Source organism: Ammospiza caudacuta, chromosome 6 (genome assembly GCF_027887145.1).
Source record: "Ammospiza caudacuta isolate bAmmCau1 chromosome 6, bAmmCau1.pri, whole genome shotgun sequence".
In the NCBI taxonomy this organism is placed as follows: Eukaryota; Metazoa; Chordata; class Aves; order Passeriformes; family Passerellidae; genus Ammospiza; species Ammospiza caudacuta.
The window spans coordinates 22,111,126-22,132,391 of record NC_080598.1 but is presented as its reverse complement, the minus strand read 5'-3'; the positions used below and the strand labels follow the sequence as shown (position 1 = coordinate 22,132,391).

Below are 21,266 nucleotides of genomic sequence, written 5' to 3'. Positions count from 1 at the left end.
GGGAGTGTAAGGTGGGAATACAAGCTCACCATCCAGACAGGTGAGCAAGCTTTTCTCAAGCAAAAAGAAAATACTGTGTCCTCTGGTTTCAAGAAATATCTGGGATTAAGGCACTGGAGGAGTCTGTATGCTGTGCAGAAATCTGTATTATTGTGTGTATCAGACACCTCCCTGCCACCAGCCAGTGCCAGACAGAGTGCACTCCAAGAGGACCTTGTGCATCTTACAGGAGAGAAAGCCTAGATCCAGCCAGGAGGTCCAGAAAGAAGAGTGGGGCAGTTCTGCTTCATGTCATATGAAACCCTAAAAATCTTTCTGTACTTCTGGGTAATTTGTTCCAACTTTTCTGACACAATAGGATGATGGAAGGCCTGTTCCAGGCTGAGCAGAGCAGCAGAAGTTCAGAATTGTCATTTTCCTTCAAGCTACAAATCCATCCAAATCAGTGATGGTATAAATCACTAGGTGTAGGCTGTCATCATATGGCTGCTCCAGGCTCCATTTCTATTAAAGCATTATTAGCAATGATAATGTGACTAAGAGGAAAAATCTTTCAACATTTTCTGGTTCAGTATAATGCAAAACCTGGAAGAAATTTGTATGTGTATGCTCTAATTTTTTTTCTAGCCTGGAAAAATCAGAAGGAACAGAACTGGACTTCACCATGACTGCTGATGACTGCTCAGGAACACTTCAGTCTGAGTCCCATCTAACTGGCATGCAGGGGAAGGGGTATCTCCACTAAAAATCATTTTGACTTCTAGGTTAAATCTCACAAATCTGAGACCACCAATATTGACTGCACAAATCAAGACAAAACTAGACTCAATAGAACTAGTTTTCAAGTATGTTCCCCATTAAAAAAAAAGAAGTCACTATTTAAAATTTTACTTTGACATCCTATAGCATCTATTTAACAGATATAATAAAATTAAAAAAGAAACAGATCAAATCTGGCCTAGTCAGAACAATTGAGATTATTCCTATATAGTGTAACAATTTTTGTAACATCGTGTTGCTGACAAACTTGCGGTAAGTTCTGTAGCTAACAACTCTAATTCTAAAGGTGATTTGCTTTCTAGCTCTCACTGTTGTTGCACATTTTAAAATTAAAGCCAAGGAGCCAGCACTGTCCTTATCTTAAATAGTCTCTAAAACAGTTGTGATACTGGCTGGTTGTCTCTACTCTAGGTGATGAAACAGCTTTGCTCATAAAACAGCTGCTAAGCATTTCTTTTTAAAGCATTTATTATAAAACAAAATCCACATAATCTATAGTACAAAAGCAGAGTCTGTTATCTGTACAAATATTTATACAAAATACCAGTTACTTCAAACAAGCCTTTGGTTTTGTTAACATAAAGAAACATTGCAGTTTCATGACCAGAAAATTGTTAACATACAATGGTCTGAAGTGATGACAGCCCCAAAGATTTTTTCACAACAGTATTACCAAGTCATTTGTGTGTTAGAAGGCCATGCTTGGAAAAATAATTGATAAAGACTTTCCATAACACAATAAAGATTTTATGGCGCCAACGAAAATTGTGACATGCTGAAAACATCATTAATTTAATCCCCAAACATGTAAATATCAGTTACTGGCATTATTTTTTTAAATGCTATGTATTTTTGACAGGTATTGGGATGTCTGTTGAAATAGATATGAATATATAAATCAAAGTTAACTTTAACTTGAAAGAATGCATTTGAGAGAAACTCCAATATATTACAAATTCAAAACATGCATGCTCTAAAAAAACCTCCAAAATGGAAAACTTTCAGTTAGTCCCACAAGTTGTGGCTGTATGTATTTTAACTGAAGAGAACCTTAACAGTAATACAAAGCTTTGTTAAAACCAGCCGAGTACAATCTACATTTTTCCCCCCAGTTTATATGTTAATCTGTTTAAAATACACAAGGCACTGAAGTATTGGGTTTGGTTGTCTTTTGAGGTAAGAAATGCTACAAAATGATACACATATAAAGCTGTAATTATTAGGCTGTTTGCAGAATACACAATTTAATATAAATATAAAAAGATTATGTGTGGGTTATATAAAATTTCTTGGTACTCTTTGTATATTCCTGTACATTTACAATAGCAGCAATTGCCATACAAGTAGGTGAGTAGGAAAGCAGTCTGGGTTAGAGTTGTGTTTATGATACCCCCAAATTTCCACAGCTGTCCTCCTGCTTTCAACACTTGGTTTTACCTCCACAGGCTGATGAATTCCATGTACAACTACTTCCAGGCTGCAGGATCTCTGTACAAACCAAACGGGAATGTGGCTCCCTTTGTCAAGCAGCCAGCCAGGAATGCTGTCACCAGAGCGGCCCCATTCTTATCTACAGAAAGGTGCATCAGTGGGAGCACTCGATTTCCAGAGGTGTCAATGGCGCTGAATTAGTCTGCCACCGGAGCTGTCAAACTTGCTTTTCTCCTCTGACAAGTCCTTCTAAGCACATTCTCTGCGTGTTTTTGTAGATATAAACCGACCCGTGTAGGAACTGTCATTGTGATCTTCTCTCCACCAGGATTCTGTGTTGGCTGGTGAGGAGCCGGCCCTGGCTCCAGAGGTGGGCTGCACAGGGGCTGTGGCTCATGCTGGGAACAGCCAGGATGTTGCAGCTTGTCACAGGTGGTTGGGAGCACTGCCAGCATGTCAGGACACGGCATTTTGAAGGATTTTGTTGTGGAATGCAGAAGACATATCAGACTGGTTTCCATCATTCCTATCAGCAGGCTTAACATTGACTTAAAATAAATTTTTCATTGGTTTTATTTCCTTACAGGGAGTATGATTTTATGTGAAAAAGCCCACAGCATAGCTGGCCAACTTCAAAATAAACAAATGAAAGAAAATCACCTTTTAGAAAATCTAGAGTAACTTCTCAGGAAGGAGAGGCAGAAGACCTAACAGAATTGAAAACATCTATGCCTATTAAATATTTATTTTCATGTGAAGTAAATACCTTAAGCTGTTTAGCTAAACTTACAACTTCTGTAGAAATGGATTTTTATATACAGTGATGAACAGAAAGTGTTGCAGTACCTAAGGGAACAGCAGCAGAAACAGCAGACCCCTCTCTGAGTGTAGGATTCAGCCTTCCATGAATCTCTTATAGACAAGGCAAACTTACAAGGAGAATTCTACTTATAATTCATAATTGAGTCCCAACACACAACAACCACCAAATGAATGAGCTGGAAACAGTTATCTTTGACTGTGGCTTGTCTAAGGCTTTCTCCAAGCATGGACCTTTACAAAATCTCCCTCAGCACTGTAACAGCAAATATGCTGCTTCCAGTTCAGGGCTCTGTGCCAGGCATGGTACTAATTATTGGGAACATGCTTGCCTTCTGTTTTCATTTCCCAACATTAATGGATGTAATTTGTAGTACAATTGTAAGCACAGTTACTTATTTGGACTGACTCAACATAAACCCCAACAAAATTACAGAAGAGATCTGCTTCCAAAAATGCTTGAGGCCAACAGGACACACAACTTTAGTGATGTTTAACTGAGCACACTTGTGAAGTAGCACAACATGCTGGAGAGGCTCTGAGGAAGGGCAGCACAAGAGCCCTCCCAGCAAAGGGATCTGACCCTGCAGGCCACCAAGGAGTGACATCAGCCCACAGTTAGCAGCTCTTACTTGAGTGCTCCTGCTTCCAAATCCTTTTCCACACAGTGTCAGAATGTCAAAAGCCCCAGAATCCAAAGGCACCAGCTGGCATAAAAATGGAGAGAACATCATGAGCCCTGGACCTTGCACATGACGTTCTAGATACCAGGTGGAAAACAGATCTAGGGTAAACAAGCCTGGAGATTTCCAGAAAGCCCATCCTAGGTCTGTAAAACAGGTATTGAGGGAACAGGGAATTTTGTTGTTACTTTGAAAGGAATCAGAACTTTTAGGGAAGTGCCTGTACCTTTGCAAACCACAGAAATGAAGGCTTATTACTGAAAATCAATTAAATTTTTCCAAAAGAATTTTGTTTCCCACTCATTTCTGCCTTCCTCTTTAGAATATGCTGATAATGGCATAATCTCATTTTTAGACATAGAGCATTTTGTACTATAACACTATCCTGAAGAAATTATTATTTGTCATACATATGGATTTAGCTTAATCTTAGCCTAAGTGCACTCTAGTGATCTGTCCAGACAGAAGAAATCTGAGTAAGAAATCTAAGTAAGGCAGCTGGGATAGTACTCATGAAGTTTCCTTTGACTCATCCAGAACAAATTCACTATCTCTAGTTATTAAAATTTAAAGGTGCAGTGGCTATAGACCAGTTTAGCTCGAGTCAAGCTACAATTTCAAAAACTGTACCTTGAAATGAAGGAATCCTTGACTGTCAAAGATGATTACTTGTCAGTTTACCTTACAGCCTCACACTGCTGCTACACCTGCCCTGCAGATGGGACAAATTCTACAGGAGGCAGGACCCAAGTGGCTGCTGTCATGGCAGCACTGCAGGACAGGTAAGGGGCTCTCTGCTGGGCCATCTCTCCTTTACACCTAACACAGAACCAGCCCTATCGTCTGCCCATTACTGGCTGCTCTCCAGACACCATTCCTTATTACATCCTGAGCTGTTTCAAGTGCTAATATGCAGTCACAATGGGCTTGGAAAGTAGTGGTTGAAAACACTGATTCAAGTACTCACAAGCTCACACAGGTAGCTGAATCACATGTACCCCTCTGCAGGTTCCTAGGATAGAACTCTTAAAATACTTCAGTCAGCTTCCTCACAGAAAACTTCTGAGTTATTAAAACCATGCTTAAGCCTCACCAAAAGGCAACTTTCCCCTCCACATTTCCTATTCATCCCTCAACTGCCAGAATTTCTCATATGCACTCTCTAATTCCCTGCATCCTACTCCCATCCTTATCTACAAGAAAACAGCACCTATTCTCTATGTTTTACCCTGAAAGTTCACAGGATGGAAACCACTAAGAACACAGTGGGGATATTCTGATAAAAAGTAGTTCCTATTGCTCAGATTTTCTTCCTGGTCTTTTCTAACACCTGGAGTGCAGTATTCCTTTTAAAGTATATAGTCCACAGCAATCAAAAATAATATTTAGTATTTAAATGTTAGGATGCTAAATTTGTATACAATTTTTTTTTGGAAAAGGTTTTTAGTGTCAGTAATATGGAGCAGTGTATTGATTTTCATCACCAAAATTCAAGTGCCTCAGAGAAGGCAATTCCTCAGCAAATATCAACAGCAAGAAGCTATGAATGTTCAACTAAAATAAAAATGTACACTTAATTCACCAAATCCAGCAAATGCTTCCTTCCTTCTTGAGACCTAAGCTCCAAAAGAATGTGACTCTTTAGGTAGTTCAGCTCTCAGTAAAAATGCAAATTTTCTTGGACTCGATTCCAATGTTTCTAATAGGATACAAATCTTCAGATGAAGTGGTTAGGATTCTTATAGCTCTTAAAAAAGATCAGTGATTTAATGAAAAAAAATTGAGTAATTCTGCATCCACTCCTCTGTAATCACAGGAATAGAGGAAAATTAATGTGGTATATCTCTAGGCTAGAACTATGACATGAAACAACTCATGAATTCATTATAAATAGTTAATAGTTATCAAGCAGAAAATTATGTATGATATGAAATTGGACTACCAACTGCTGTAATGCAGAACAAACACTTTTTTATACAACTCATGTGGCACATAAAATATCCTGGGGATGTATATTCCTAATTTAGATAGCTGAAACATGATCACATGAGAATTGCCTTCTTTCACCAAACCATCAGTTCAGAGATTGGCTAAGTCACACCAAGAGTAACAAACTATGACCTTGCCCATCACAGCATAGTACAAAATTGCTAATGTTGATAGAGGATGAGGAAATAACTCATTCTTCAACTCCATTTCTGTAATCTTCTCTATGAAAAAAAGCACATCCTCTTTGTGCTTAATCTCTCAAGTAAAGATTTAGACACGAAGGTAGTAAAAGCTACTTTAGGAGTTTTAGTAACACACCAGTGACAGCACAAATCCTATTCTTGAACTATGCAGACAGGAAGAACAGATCTGGACTAACAAATCTGGAAACACAAAGTGGATCAGAACACTGTGGTCCCAGCCCTTCCACAACCACAACAAAGACCTCTCTCCTGGAGTTATAGCGTTCCTCTGATGTGCTCTCAAATAACTTGCTAAAAAGACCCAAAGCCAAGTACAATTTTAGTTCAAACAAGAAAAAAATATTCATTGTTGCCATCAATATTAAAGCTGTTGAAGGCCCAACACATCTGTTACTGAGCAGCTGCAGAAACAGGTGCAAGTTTGCATATTCAGATGTCCCAAGCAGGCACTCACATTATCATCACCAGTGCTGAATTTATAAAGTGCCATACAATACCCAATCCCTTTTGATACAGAGAAAGAGCAATTAAAACAAAAATTTGTCTTCTGAATTTGAAAGAGAATAATTCTAGCTCCCCCATTCTCTAATTTTTTTTGTAGGAATGGAAACAAGCACTTTGTTGATCTTGATGTCCTGAGCAGTTTGTACAAGTTAATCATTTTTATATCAACATGAATAGAAAAGTAATATTTGTCTTTTCTCCTTCTTCTGTTCTTTTTTCTACCTATTTCTAAATCTGAATAGTGTGGCAAATTTTTATGAGATGGCTAAACTGATTTTTGATTTGAGCTATGCAGATACCATTTCTCTACAAACACCAGTTGAAACTCAACTTTCCTCATTTGAATACAAGTGACCATTTTGTTCCACTTTGGAAAATGAACATTAAGAGATGAAGCAATTCTCTGATGAAGTCAGCACGGGTGAGTACCTCAGAAACCTGGCACAGTGATTACAGGACTTTTGAGCAAAAGAAAACTTGCACTGTGTTTTAAGAAGCAGCTGACCATTACAACTTCTTCCCAGACAGTCATTCATAGGGAATGAAGGAGCTTGGTTGCATCACTATTAAAATGGTGAGTCTGAGCAAATCTACAGTTTGTTGGGCCTTTCTCTTAGCTTAAATACCACTTCAAACTTGACCCTTGCTTTCACCCACAGGTCAGTACAACTGCTTCTGCTACCATCCACCCGGTCTGGTGGGGAACTGGTTGGGCCTAAACCAAGTTTTTTAGGACTGATCTTATTTAGCCTGAATCAGTTACAGAATTTGCCATGTGCAGAGTGCCACTGCCATGAGGTAGGATGTGATGCCTGTGGGTTTAGTTAACCTGGAAGGTTTGGCCAAGAGAAGTGTTCTTTCAGGTCAATGCTGAGCAGATGGAGAGGGAGGTTTGAAATTCAGGTCTTGGCACTCAAGCTCTGCTGGAAGCTTCAGCTCACTTGCAAACAGGAGCATCTAAGGGTTGTGATCCTGCACGTTTTCTTCCACTGGTGGGGCAGGGATGATACCAACAATTGTATTTAAATGTTTTTTTTTCCTCTAGGAATAAGCCTGCATCTTTCTTTAAATGACCTTCGTCCCACAAGTCACTTAGTTTTCTTGTCTCACATTAACAAAAGAACTACATACACTTTTTGCTTGTAAAAACGCGGCTTAAAAATGCAGAAAGTTTCAACATTCCCTCCCCAAATCCTTTGGAGACTGAGTCATTTACATGACTTCAAAAAGGCAAATATGGCACAAAAGAATGGAAATTAAGTTAAAAAAATCAATTTTATAAATATTCTTCCTCTGTACAATTTTTCACAGCCCCACCCCTCCCACCCATTTTTATTCACATTTAGTTTTGTTTAATTCCCACCCAGATTTATTTTTAAATCATAAAATATATATTTTAAATCTGTTCATATTTTAAAATATTTACAGGAAAAGTTCCTTCTGTTGAGGTCATGAAGAGTCTGTACAAGGAGAGGGTGGAGGGGGGTAGAGGTGAAAATAGCTTCGTTCCGTGGCAGGAGACGGAGGGCAACTCTCTTCTGCCGACATGTACTGACTGCGAGGTGTGGGAGGAGGGGGGTAAGGGTCTGAGTCTGAATTTAAATCTATGTAGTATTTGTTGGCCTTCCATCGACTCGTGGTGTAGTCACTGTCACAGACATCTGTGCTGCATGGGGTTGTGGGTGGAGCTATCCCTCGTATCAGGTACGGCCTGCAGGAAACCAAAAAAGACAAAAGCACATGCATTAGTTGCAATCTGGGGGGTAAAGAAGGAAAAAATAAAGAGATTGAACAGCTCTGTGTGTTCAGCCAAGATGCCTGCTCATTAATACCATGTGAGCCTTAATTCAGACTCTCAGAGAGATCCAACAAGTACCTGAACTGTGTCAATTTTGAATGGCACAACTACCCTCAGCCAGTGGCACATTCTTCCAGCCCCTAACCTACCAGAGGAGACCACTATGACCACTTAACCCAGTCACTAACAAATAGATTACTCATGAAAGAGTTTTAAGATAAGAGAATGAGCAGAAAACACCAACAGGGATGCTCAGGTACTGTTATAAAGCAATATAATGTAGATAATTTGAATGGTCATTTATTAACAGAGGAAAAGATTTTTAAATTAAGTCTGAACAAGATCCACAACTAAAGGCAGATAAACAGAAGATTTAGCAAACCTTTTTATCTGAACTGTACCTGTAAGATCTTGTGTTTGAAGGAATGTTTGAGGAATAAAACATCTCTGCATTGTATAAGGACCGATCGGTAGCTGGGGAAGGTGGAGGGTTCAAAATCTAGAAGCAACAGGAAAAAGAAGTGTGACATTTTGGGTTAATTATACAGTTTTATTTAGACTGAAAATGGTATTGATGCCTTCACCCTGTCATTCATCCTTATTCTAGTTTGCTCTCCTAGCTGCTTGGATGTGTTAATGCATTTTTAAAGATCACAGATGTTCATTACAAGACTTTGGACTTAGGTACTGTGCAGGCCTTCAAAGTTCTCAGTACAGGGAATTTTCTTCCTTGCCACATCTGTTATTATGCTGGAAGGCTGGAATAAAGCTGGAAATGAGACCCAGTTTGGTTGAATCTGAGTGCACTTCCTTGGACATAAGGACTGATAGCATCCTCAGCAGATGCTAATGGAAATAAAATATGTTCCACTCCCAGACCCTAAAATGTCCCCAGTCAATAGTAGGGTCAGGAAGCCAAGTTCCTCTACTATAACTAATAAAACTCCATCTCTCCCTGAACACTTCATTTACACTCTTGTTCTGTAAACATATCATTCTGGCAGAGTTCACAATGCAAAAAGCCTATGAGCTAAAAAATATTTCTAGCCTATCTATGTGTGCATATAGATTGCATACACACACACATGGCTCAGCTACGAGTGCTGCTTACACACTCACAGGTCACTGGTAGCCTTCACACAGGAAAAAGTTTAGCAGGCTTCACAATTATTTAGGATTCTTCCACCATCAGGAAGTTGAACCTCTGACACAGCCATTAGGGCATTGGCCTGAACCTAAGAAGAGCACTTTATCTTTTCCAGTGTGGAAAATTACATCATTGCTGCTGATTGAGCCTTGCTACTGATGTGCACATCTTGTACACTGCCTGCCCTGGGCATTTGGCCAACTCATGGCCTGCCCCATTGACCATCCCTCCTCTGCCTCTGCTCCTCTCCCACAAAAACACTCTAAAGTCACTGAGTGGAGATCATTGTCTGGGTCTTCACTGTGCAGCATCCAGCAAAGTGATTTCTGGCCTTTGAGCTGAGCTCACTGTTACTTATACTGACAAGCCCTGCCCCCAGATTATGCAAAGGGAGACAACCTTTGCCAGCTGGGGCATGATGAGTAACTACCCCAGGCCATCTTTCAGAAATCTTCCTCCTTGGAGGAGCACTGCATGCTATTTGTGGGTTCACTCCTATTGACACCCTGAGCTGCATCAGTAGCACTTCATGTTGAGACTAAATACAGCGAACAGTGTCAGCCAGGATGCCTGTAGCCAGATTCTCAGGCATGTAAATGGCATAACTTCATTGACACCGATTCTTTCCCAGTCTCTATTCACTGGAGCACCTCTCAGTACCACTACGATGTGTTAAACAAACCAAAAAAGCCAAGAAAATGAAGATGCTCAGATCTATCCTTTTGGTTATTATCATAAAGCTGGGTAATTAGCTACCACACAGAACTCACCAAAACATTTGGATTAAGCAGTACCTCAACGCAACAAAGCCCTTGCAATAGCTTCCTTCTAAGAACCCAGCATGCCTTTCATGAAGGAAATAGTGGTATCATCCCTGCAGGCCCTGGCAGACACAGCAAAGTGTGGAAAAAGAATTCCCAGCAACAGTCAGATTAACTTTGGCCAGAAGTCAAACGGGAGAGTTGATCTTTTGGCCGACACAGATCCCATAGAATCACACAGGCAGATCAGCTCTTGGGCTTCTTTTCTCTTTCAAGCTTTACTTAAGTAAGTGTTTTTTCAGTTCATCCTTTTTAGCATGGTACTGACACATCAATCAGGTCTAGCATGAAATTGTTCAGCACATTACAGGGACACTGGTGATGCATGAGACAAGCTAAATTAAGAGGGCTGCTGAGTTCCTGACTTCCTCTGCTTCTTGATGGCCTCACAATGCAAGAGGTATGTACCCAGTTTTACCTTACCAACAGATAAGCTCACAAGCCTCTCTTTTTCATTTTTGCCCTTCTTAAAGGGACAGAAAGTACCTTTGTAACTGGCCAAAATGCCATCAATCAAAATGCCCACACAGCCCATAACAGCTTACGTGTAAACATAAATGCAGGTATACCCACACAGTGTGTGGGCTCCTGATTCAATACTACACAAAAATCCCCTCCACAGCTGGCACATCAACTCTGGCAGCTTCTTCTGTGTACCTAAAATCCAATGGATGTATTGCTCAGAAGCACAATGGAAAAAAAAACTCATGACAAAATATGCTGGCAAACAGGAACCTTTGTATGTCTCTCCTACATATTCAGAGAGGACTCCTTCCATTCTGAATATACATGTCGGAATTTGTGAAACTGTGATATGGGGACAAGAATTCTGTCACTTCTAACACTCAAAAGTCAGAAATGGAGCTAAATTATAGCTGAAAAAATGTAAAGTTACCTCTGCCTCACCCTGCTGTACCGGTATTTTCCCCCAGTGCATGCACTTGGTTTTCCAAACCTACAATCGACACTTGATCTAAACAGCAAGTCAAGCTTATTTCATACATGTTTGTATTCCAGTCCCCTTTCATTTTTCTTGCCTTATTATTCCATGTGTCCCTGCAGCATTAGGCAGTGCAAAATGTCATTGGGCCATGGCCACCAGAGTTAACAAAGGAGGCGGCATCTCCAAGGGAAAAACAGAAGTATCCAGGGATAAACTAGCTGAGTATCACTCTGATAACAAAACATTTTGGACATCACAGAGCACTGTATAATCCTGATGGACTACAACAAAGCCCTTTTGTGAAATTTGTGAGTGTCAAAATGGGCCTGCATATCATAAACAGTAACACCCAAGGGTTGTTAACAGTTGTTAACATCTACTTAGTAAGCACAAAATTTCACCTTTCCTTTCTTCAGAAGCAGGAGATACCCAACTCACTGGTGTATTTCCCAGACATACCTGTGGATAGAAAGTGGCTTTAGTGCTGGATGAGCTGCTTGAAGATGCTCCAGTAACATGGTTTCTGTCATACAAAGGGGCACCACTGCTTCCTCCCATGAGACTCATGGAGCTAATCATGGACTTTCCACAAGAGATGCCTGCATTGAAACAGAGAGGAAGACAAGGTTAGATAAACCACAGTGTTATCTGTCAATGCCAAACAGAAACCAAATCCCTAGTTTTGCAAACCCATGCAATGATAATGGTTGTCACACCTTGGGAAGAGTGCTTTATGTAAAAATTTCAGGATTACAAGGAGCAGACACTTTTTGTAAAGAAAACATTTCACCCTCACGCCTACTGTCTCACTGCAGCACTGAACTCACAACCTACTATCACACTGCTGGGAAAGGAATCTTCAGAACAGCTGATCCAAACTGCTCACCCAAATTTAAGAAGAAATTTTCCAGTAAACAAACTTAGGCAGTTGCAAAACAAACCCCATTATACAAGGCCCCCCCAAAAACCAAGCTTGAGACCTCCAAAGTTTCCATTTCCATTGCAAAAAATTAAATTGCAAGTAAATGAAAAACTGCAAAACTCAAATATTTTTGTTAAAAATAATCACAGTGAAAATTGCAAATCAGCAGAGACAAAAGGAAGAAAACTTGAGTTAGAGGAAAATGGAAGACATAATTCTGTTTTACTTTAACATACTCTTAACTCAGACAATTAATTTTCAGCTTCTTCCTGTCAGACTGTTCAGTGCTAACGTAAGAGTTAAGTCTGGGAAGTTTTCAGAATTTTTTTTTCAAATGCAGGAAATATTTATTACAAGCAGAGTAAGTATTTATAATCATCATTCACGATTATATATCCTTCTTGGAAATGCCATGGTATTAGAAACCTGTCTTTTCTTTAGAATTAGCATAAATAATAAGATTTTCAGCTGTTGTAACTTGTCACAACAATATGGATTAGAAAAAGCTAACAAATATGGATGAGAATCAGAATGACAGCTTGATTTAGCACCTACAGAAGTACAGATGAAAACCACTGATACTCGCTTTAATTAGAAAAGCTTTAGTGTGAAGTCCAATTTAAAACATCCCTGCAAAGATTTCACCTGCAATTATTTCATCCTCTAATTTTATCTCCTACCACAAAAACCTCTTTATAACCACAGTAACATAATTTAAGCAGGAATAGCTGACCATAGCCATTAAAGTGCAAGAAAAGCTAATAGATTTTACATATTTGATTCAAATGGCAGATTCATCCCAAAACCACCGAGCAGACCAACATCTAATTTCCGCTCTTTGAAAACTCCACACCCAGCAGCCTTTACCACGTGTAAAACTCCAAACCCAGACAATGGAATGGTGCTGACGGGATGCAAGCACCCTTACCAGTGAAAGTGCCGTGCTGAGAGCTCCCCGGAGCGATGAAATTGAGAGGGACGTGCGGGGTGCCGCTGACGTACTCGTGCGGGAAGGGGCTGTTGGGCCCGGCGTAGCGCTGGCACACCACACGCTGGCACACAAAGTACATCCCCCCCATGACAAACAGGGACAGGATTATCCCAATGACAGGGCCAATGGCACTGCTGTGTGGCTGCGACTCGTCTGAGGCTGGCTTCGATTTTTCTGCAAAGAGAGGAGAAGGAAATGAAACATGGCCATTAAACATGGAGCAGTGTATGTGCTGCCGTCCTGGAGCTCATTCAGCAAATCAGGCAGCACACAGCCATTCACACAGTGCCCTTAAAAGCATCTGCATCACACTCAGGCATCTGTGACTCCAGGTACTCTGATTCAGTACACAGGACTTCATGCTTCCTCTTCCCCTCCATAAAGCAGTATGAGCAAAGTACTCTTCTTTTTGTTGAGCAATTTATCTTGTAACAGGATTACTTCTCATGATAGAACAAAGGTATAGAAAGTTTCCTTTTCTTTCCTGCCCTCCAAAGTCAATGGGTCAAAGATGGAGGATACTCATAAATATTAAGTCCTTAATCAGAGAGGATTGCCCTCTCAAAAGCCATTTGGGCTAGCAATAACATGAAAAATCAAGAAAATTTACCAGTAGGGAAGGTACCGTATATACTAAGCAGTGGATGTTTTCCTAGCCAATACAGGTCTTAAAACAGAATACTTTTCCTTCCTAAAATATTACTTGTTTTCAAAGAAACCCTACCTTATAAATTGGAAGGAAAACGCAATCCAAAGTATCTCAAATACTTTCTACTCATTATTTTTTCCCCTTATGTAGCTGAATGTTAAACAATAAAAGGTGCTGCAGTATGTGAGATGATCTACACCTCACATCTCTCCCTGATTATGGGTAACACATTCAAAATTCCTGCCAGATAAACCTGACACCTCCCTGTTTTTCACATATGCAATGGTCTTCAGGGAAAGCAATTTTTTCCATGTGACTCACACATTTATAATTTTATTCTTTAACATACACTAATAGTTATATTCAAAAAGTCAAGAAATCAAAATAAACTTGTCCAAACTTTACATGCTCTGTTCTAACTATAGACCGCTTCCCCCTTGTTGAAGTTTTAAGTGAAAGGGTTCATATAAGATTCAGGCCTTCACTTCATAAATTTTTTCTCCGGTGGTTCTGGTTTCAATCTCAGTGGAAGGGAATGAAAAACAACTGAAAATTGGAGAAGGAAGATAAGGAAATACAAAGATCTAGGAATACACTCTTAACAGCTCAGCATCCAAAACTTATTTCTGTCTTAAAGTCTTTCTCCTTTTTTCACACTTACTAGTGCATGACAACTTTTATGTCAGCTAAGATCCTAATTTTCAAATAGTCAGATTAGTTCAGCCACGATACCAGAAAAAAAAGCAAAGCCAAAATTAAAACATGTTCCCAAATTAGCTATTTTAAAACACACAATTCTCATTTTGGTTAAACCTAACTTCTTTTGAATGCAAGATCCTTATCTAAAAGGTAGCAATCATTTTTATTCCCTACTTGAGTTCTTTCCCTCAGTCAAGTGGGAAACCACAGAATGCTCTGTTCCACCAAGAGGTCCATATGATTGTCACCATAGGAGACAATCCTATGTCTACATAAAGACACATTTAAACCAGTTAAGACCTAATTGCAGGACTGGACCCAAAGTGCAAACAGGAAACAGCTGCATTAACTTGGCAGCAAGAAAGTTTGCCAAGTGCACAAAGAAACTGAAGGAGAAAAAAGAAACAAAAAAAGAGGAAGAAGTGTTCTTATATTATCCAGGAAACTGGAGGAACTGGATGAAAGCTAAAGCGATAAAGAAGATGTGGGAGAAGCATGTTCAGTTTGACATTTTCAACAATTTCTGTCTCCATTCTTTTTGCCTTTTTTTCTATTCACAACTAGGGCTCCTTTCACCATTCTTACTCATGCATAAACTTTTCCTTGTAGTATCCACCATGAAGATGGAAGGAAGAAACAAGGCTACCTTGGACCAAACCTGGTGAACCCTCCGCTCATCCCAGCAGTGGCACAGCTTCTGACAACTGGTGCTTCAAAACATGACAAATCTAAGATATTAAAAACTTCACAAGCCGCTAAGGCTGGTCCTATAGGCAATGTAAGTGCAGCATTTCTCTACACAAATCCAGTGCAAGCTATTTGTTCAGAATGAGCTACCAACAGAGCAGCACAACTATCTGCTTTTATTCTAAAATGCTTTGTTTCAACTATTTTGCTAAACCACGTGTGATTCTAAATGCTCCTTCCACCTGCCCCATTGCCTGAATATTTCATGCTCTAGTCACTCCACGTACAAAACAACAGAAATTGCAAGAAGAGCAAAAGTAAGTGAATTTTACTGTCCACTTTGGACTGCAAAGTAACAGACTCTCTAAGGACTAACACAACAGCTGCCATCAGCATGTCTGTAACTTGCACATACCTACTGCCATGAGAATTCAAAGTTACATTTTTCCCAGAAAAATCAACATCTCTCCATATATTCTTTTCACACCTGCACTGTAAGAGACCAGTTTGTGGTCTCTTGAGGACACTTGCTCGTTGCATGCTAGCTCCTCCACATAATTAGTCTCCAGCTTGGCCCTGTTATTGCAGTGAATAGGGCTGCACATTTTTAAAAGCCACTCTGAGTTTAGCAGCAGCTCTGCAAGTTCCAAGGTGCTGAGCACAGTCAGGTTTCCCTAAGGATAGTTCTGAAGGCCCTTCTGCACTATTCTTCCCTGAAAGAATATTGCTCTGCAAAGCCCAGGGCTCTGCCCAGGGGTGCAGAACATGCCCAAACACAGCAGCTGCATGTCAAGAAAAGCCATCTCACCACACATGAGCTCGTCAGAGCCGTCGATGCAGTCGGGAAAGGAGTCACACTGCTGCTTCAGGAGGATGCACTGCCCGCTCGCACAGCGGAACTGGTTGGGCAGACAAATTGCTGCATGGAAAGAAAGGGAAAATCAGGTACTGACAGCACAGGAGCATTTCAGCCTCTTGAGAAAACTGAAACAAGTGAGTTTCATATTAGGATCATGTAGGTGCCAGAACACTGCCGTGGGCAAACTGCAAGCCTGCGCATCTCTGGTTCTCCCCCCTTGCTGTTACACCTCTTACTCAGTGGAGCTAAAATAAAATTCTGGCCCCAGTAACTCCCAATCCTTTCTCAAATCAGTCCTGCTGGGGCAAAACTAAGATCAAATCAGCAAGAATCTCTTACATTATCTAATAAAGTGTGGTTGATCACCTGACATGTTAACAAAATGTTGTAATGTGGCATATTATAAAACCTTATGTACTCCATACCTATATTATGTATACATAAATAGATATATTACATATAATATATCCTTGCTAAGTAACTGCTATATTTCTTATCTGTATTCAGGAACTTCTGACTTAACAAAAAGGACTTGTATCTAATACATTTCAAGAACAGCTAGAATCCCAAAGGGATGCTTATGTTAGAACCACAAGTTCAGGAAAACTGATCTTACTATCACAATCTGCTTCATCAGATTTATCTTGACAGTCAATTTCTCCATTACACCGCAAGTGTGCATCAATGCACTGTCCCTTCTCACACTGGAACTGGGATGCAGAGCATATGGGGCAGCTGTCTTCATCACTCTGGTCATCACACTCAGGAAACCCATCACACCTCCATGCCATTGGGATGCAGTCAATCTCTCCAGTTGCACACGTAAACTGGTCTGGGGAACAAGTTGGAGGTTCTGGAGAAAGAGAAAACAGATCAGATTTGTATACTCAGCCTTATCCCCTTCAACAGAGTAAAAGCATGACAGAGTTTGTCAGGAAAAGAACTTATTCTTTCCCTAGAGTTCTTCTGTACTACACTAAGATTCCAGCTTAGAGGAAAACATGATTCTGCATAAGGAATGAAATTTTACCAACCTCATAACAAAAATTGGATGCAAGCTGATAGAAGAAGTTTGCTTTAGCAGTCAAGCACTGAACTAAAGACAGGAGCTCCAAGTACTTACTCTACAAATACTTGCTTTGTCTCTAACAGTCGCCTTTTGGAAGACACTGTCATATACATAAATTCAAAAGAGTACTCAATTTCTGATTGCAAACCAAATTCTAAACAATTCTAATCCCTGCAATTGTATTAGCCTGGACCAATTCTTCATTAAAAAACCTGACGCATCGAGTTAATTGGCAATGAATACATCTAAAACATACAACATGTAGCTTCAACAGTATCTGTTTCATTATTTTTCCAGGGTTTTTTCAAAAATTTTCTGAGTCAGTTATGAATTGAAAAATATGAATGGAGAAAAAATAATCTTTATAGGACTAGTAAACATTAAGCTACGCTCTGTTGCTCGAAAGTCTCCAGGCTGCAGGTCAGTGAAGGTTCAGAGAGCAGTGTAAGGAGCACGGCAGACCTGCCCTAATCTTATATTCTCTCACTACAGACACAGACCACTTTAACTTGTGCTGGGACTTCCTTCAGGTTTGACTTTTCACGGACCCCAAGACTCTGGTATGACTCCTTTTCATGTCCATACAGTTGTTCAAGTTGCAGTGAGGCACTGATAGCATTAGACAGCAGCTACAACCCCATATAGAGATGCAACAATTATGCTCTGATAGGGCATCCATAGCTGCTTTCTTCAGAATGTCAGGAGACAAAAACAATCCAGGTCAAGGATCTATTGCAAAAAAATGCTCCAAATTCTTACATACAACAAGTCAGCACACAATTTTCCACTATTGTTATCAATGAAAGAAACACAATGGGCAAATCCACTCAGTTGTTGTCAGTAGCAATTAGTTACAGTCAAAAAGTGGGGCCATCTCAAAACAGCCCTGCAGCAATCACATACATTTCCACTAATTTGAAAAGTTGCTGTGTCAAACCCCTGTGACATAATGACATCATTTAGCAGAGGCACCCACTCCTCCCCACAGCTGCTGTTGCCCAGTAATGTTCTGAGCAGATATTCACCACTTGGATTAAGAGAGAACCACAACAGGCCCTACCTATAAGAATATGACCAAGCCAGAGGTGTGCTCTGGCACTGAATGGTAACACTCCTCTGGAAGCCCAGTGGGCTTTTCTTAAAATTCAGGCTCAGGAACTTCACAAAGAGCCCAGCATAAGGTAAGTTTCTTAGCTGTATGAGTATTTTTTCTCCTGAGGGTGGTGCTAAAAATTCTAGAATTACATGAAAACAGTTTATAAAGTGCTGCTGTCCTTTCTTCATTAGGGAGAAAAAATTCAAGAATGAGACAAAAGTGCAATCAAGAGCTTGAAAAACAAAATGCAAATAAAAATCAAAATGTGCTTGGGTTTTGAAAAGATTATGATGTTTTTAAAGTTCCTCATTTATGATTATTTGGAGGAGGAATATGAGAATTACAAATGTAGCCAGTGACCTGACAGCTGTAGATAAGATAAAGATGCCAGACACACACATTAAGGTGAATTATATTTTGATGCAAGTGTGCTGTTTGTATAATTCAACAGACAGATCACTATTTCTGCATTTAAAGGCACATTTAATGTTGCACTGTGGTTGCACTTGGCAAGAACAAGCTTGCATTAAAAAACTTGACAAAAGCATTTGTAAGGATGTCCAGAACATGGACAAATGCTCTCCAGCCAACTAAGCTGTTTTGAAACACTGGGTAGTGGCTGTTACTAGGCCAGACAAGATGGGTTAAAAACTGTTGCAGGCTTAGTGGAAGATTAGAATAAAAAAAAAAAGGACACTGAAATGGAGGCCCCTGAATTTTTAGATTTATAGCTGAAGCCCCAAAGGAGTGGAATGTGAGACTCACTCACTGTCCATGTTGTGCAATAACACTACAGCAAGAAGTATAATTAGATTGATCCACCCTGCCCTCCCCATGTAACCACCACTACTCTAAAGCCACATAACTTGTTGTGGTCATGGGAAAGAAAACAGTTTATCATGGAAATGACTGTCCCATGGGAGTTCAGAGTTCAGCCAGAAAATGAAATCCACAGCAAAATAAATACATAAGAAGTCAAAAGGACTAACAGAGCCAAACAAGTTAAGGTATAATGCCTCCCAAAAAGAAACAATGTTTTGTTTTAAATTCTCTCTGCAAGTGTAATGTTAACAGCTTTTAAAAATACTAGGATGGTAAAAGGAAGGCTAAAGTTTTCGAAAAGTCTACCTCGTGGAAAGAAGAGAGCTACCCTAATTAAAAAGAATCTCAATAGAGCCTGCATTTGATAGTAGCCAGTACAGTGTTTCACATTACAAGGCCAAATTAATTTCAAAGACTGGAGTCTCATACTCTGGGAATCACAGGCACGATTTCTGCTGCTAGGTTATCACGGGTTGAGGCAATGTAACATCATCTTATAAACACTTGTTAAAAGCATAAACCTGTCACATCATACAATTATAAAAATCTCAGTAGAAGATGCAAGTATTTTTAGGTCAAAGAAAAATATTCAGCTCAATGAGAAGTCACATGTGCCCAAAACCTCAAGTAGAAAACATCTGGTAGAACTACCGAAGACTAATTTAACACATGATGCAGCACAACATATACAGAAAAACTGTAAATCCACATTTTGGGTTGGAATGCAACATAAGCCGCCACATTTTTGATACAAATTGAGTGGCAGTGCTGTTAAATATAACTCACCTCCACATGTTAACAGATTCTGCAGAAGCACAAGGTGCTCAGGGCATGAACATCTTGGAGTTCCATCCCCTTTGGCAATGCAGATGTGTGAACACCCACCATTGTCACGGGAGCATGGATGCACAGCTGGTGAAACACACAAAATAATATTATGTAGCATAAAACAAATTATAACTATTCCTCAATAGGGCAAAATCAAAAACTACTCACAAACCACTTCTGTCTGAGTAACCAAGATTTCACTACAAATTATTAGGAAGATACATGCAGGATTTTTCAGTTCAATGCTTGAAAGCTGACTTATTACTTCATAAGGACAAAATTTCCCCCAGTCATAGTAACAGAGCAACTTGATAAAGTTGAAGATGTCCCAGCCCCTTGCAGGGGGTTGGAACTGAATGACCTTCAAAAGGTGTCTTCCAATCCAAACCATTCTAAGATTCTATCATATGGAGACCTTTCAAGAACTTCTAAAAAGAATTTGGGAGCTGAGGTGAAGAGAACTGAAAAGGCAGATTTGGGAAGGCTGCATTTACGTCTTACCTGGATCCCTCCCTGCATTTCTAGGGTAGGCAGCAAGAAACAATGTATGTCTTTGTTTAAAAACAGGAAGGTACACATTTGTGTTCCTCATCAGTTACCCTGAGAGGTCCTAAAAGAACAATTTTCTAATGAACATTAGGTGGATAAGAAACAGGCACAGAGATGGCAGGTCACTACCTGATGACCCCAGCCCAAAGGAGTCAGAAGAGACTCAGTCTCTTGCCTGATTGTTCAGGCTGATAGCTGAGCATCTGCTGCAGCAATCTGTGGTGCTACAGCCTGTGTTATTTGTGATGCTGCTGAACAGTGCATTCTTTCCTACTGCTCACCACCAAGAATTTACATGGGGAAGAAATTGCATAGATATCATAATTTCTCTGCCAAAGTTGTTTTCCAACTGTCCAGGCTTCTCAGCAACCTGCTTTCTACCTTTAAGAAATGAATTAATTTATACAGTGTTTCAGGCATGAGCTGCTCATGCACAGAAGTGTATGCATATATACCTGCATGTGCCTATGTATATTTACTCCCCTGCTGTAACAGAAATCACCTATGTAGAAATTTTTCATCTGCAAAAGAGGATTCCTTTTTCCTATCTTAAATAAACACATGGGGGAAAAGCAAACTTCTTTTTCAACACTGTTGAGAATGAAACAAAATCTTTTTGCTTCAGTCAGTATTACCTTTGAAATATACCAATATATGTGAAATGTGTGAAGTGGCACAGAAGAAGAGCTGGGTATTGTGAAAGAAAGAAAGAACCTCTAGGTCATGATTACCCCATAGAATATACTACAGTTTAAATGCTTATGTTACCTGATTTGTAACAGCTTACCCACATACACAAGTTCAAAAATACTTCCAGCCATCCCAGACACTAATGCATGTGACACATAGAGTGTTTGTTGTGCGCTGAATAATTTCTTCTGAGAATTTAAGCATTATACAGCAATGTACCTTCTCTATATAAGACCACTCATCACAGGCAACAGAGACCTCTGTCTCCCACATTTTGTTTGTGATTT

The 21,266-nt window shown here is 39.8% G+C and overlaps 1 protein-coding gene across 2 annotated transcripts in view; it reads right to left on the bottom strand.

Moving 5' to 3' along the window:
* Positions 1-1,248: 1,248 nt before the first annotated feature.
* LRP5 (LDL receptor related protein 5) overlaps positions 1,249-21,266 on the bottom strand; it is a 131,428-nt gene continuing 111,410 nt past the window's right edge. The window contains exons 17-24 of one of the 2 annotated variants that reach the window (XM_058806395.1): positions 19,699-19,824; positions 16,542-16,778; positions 15,875-15,985; positions 12,969-13,205; positions 11,578-11,717; positions 8,609-8,706; positions 7,836-8,120; positions 1,249-2,656 (exon numbers count right to left, since the gene is read on the bottom strand). In XM_058806395.1, coding sequence (XP_058662378.1) covers positions 7,859-8,120; positions 8,609-8,706; positions 11,578-11,717; positions 12,969-13,205; positions 15,875-15,985; positions 16,542-16,778; positions 19,699-19,824 — 1,211 coding nt within the window. In that variant the 3' untranslated portion in view covers positions 1,249-2,656; positions 7,836-7,858. Of the gene's footprint in view, positions 2,657-7,759; positions 8,121-8,608; positions 8,707-11,577; positions 11,718-12,968; positions 13,206-15,874; positions 15,986-16,541; positions 16,779-19,698; positions 19,825-21,266 lie in introns of those variants that run through there. The other variant, XM_058806394.1, reaches the window with a different exon arrangement.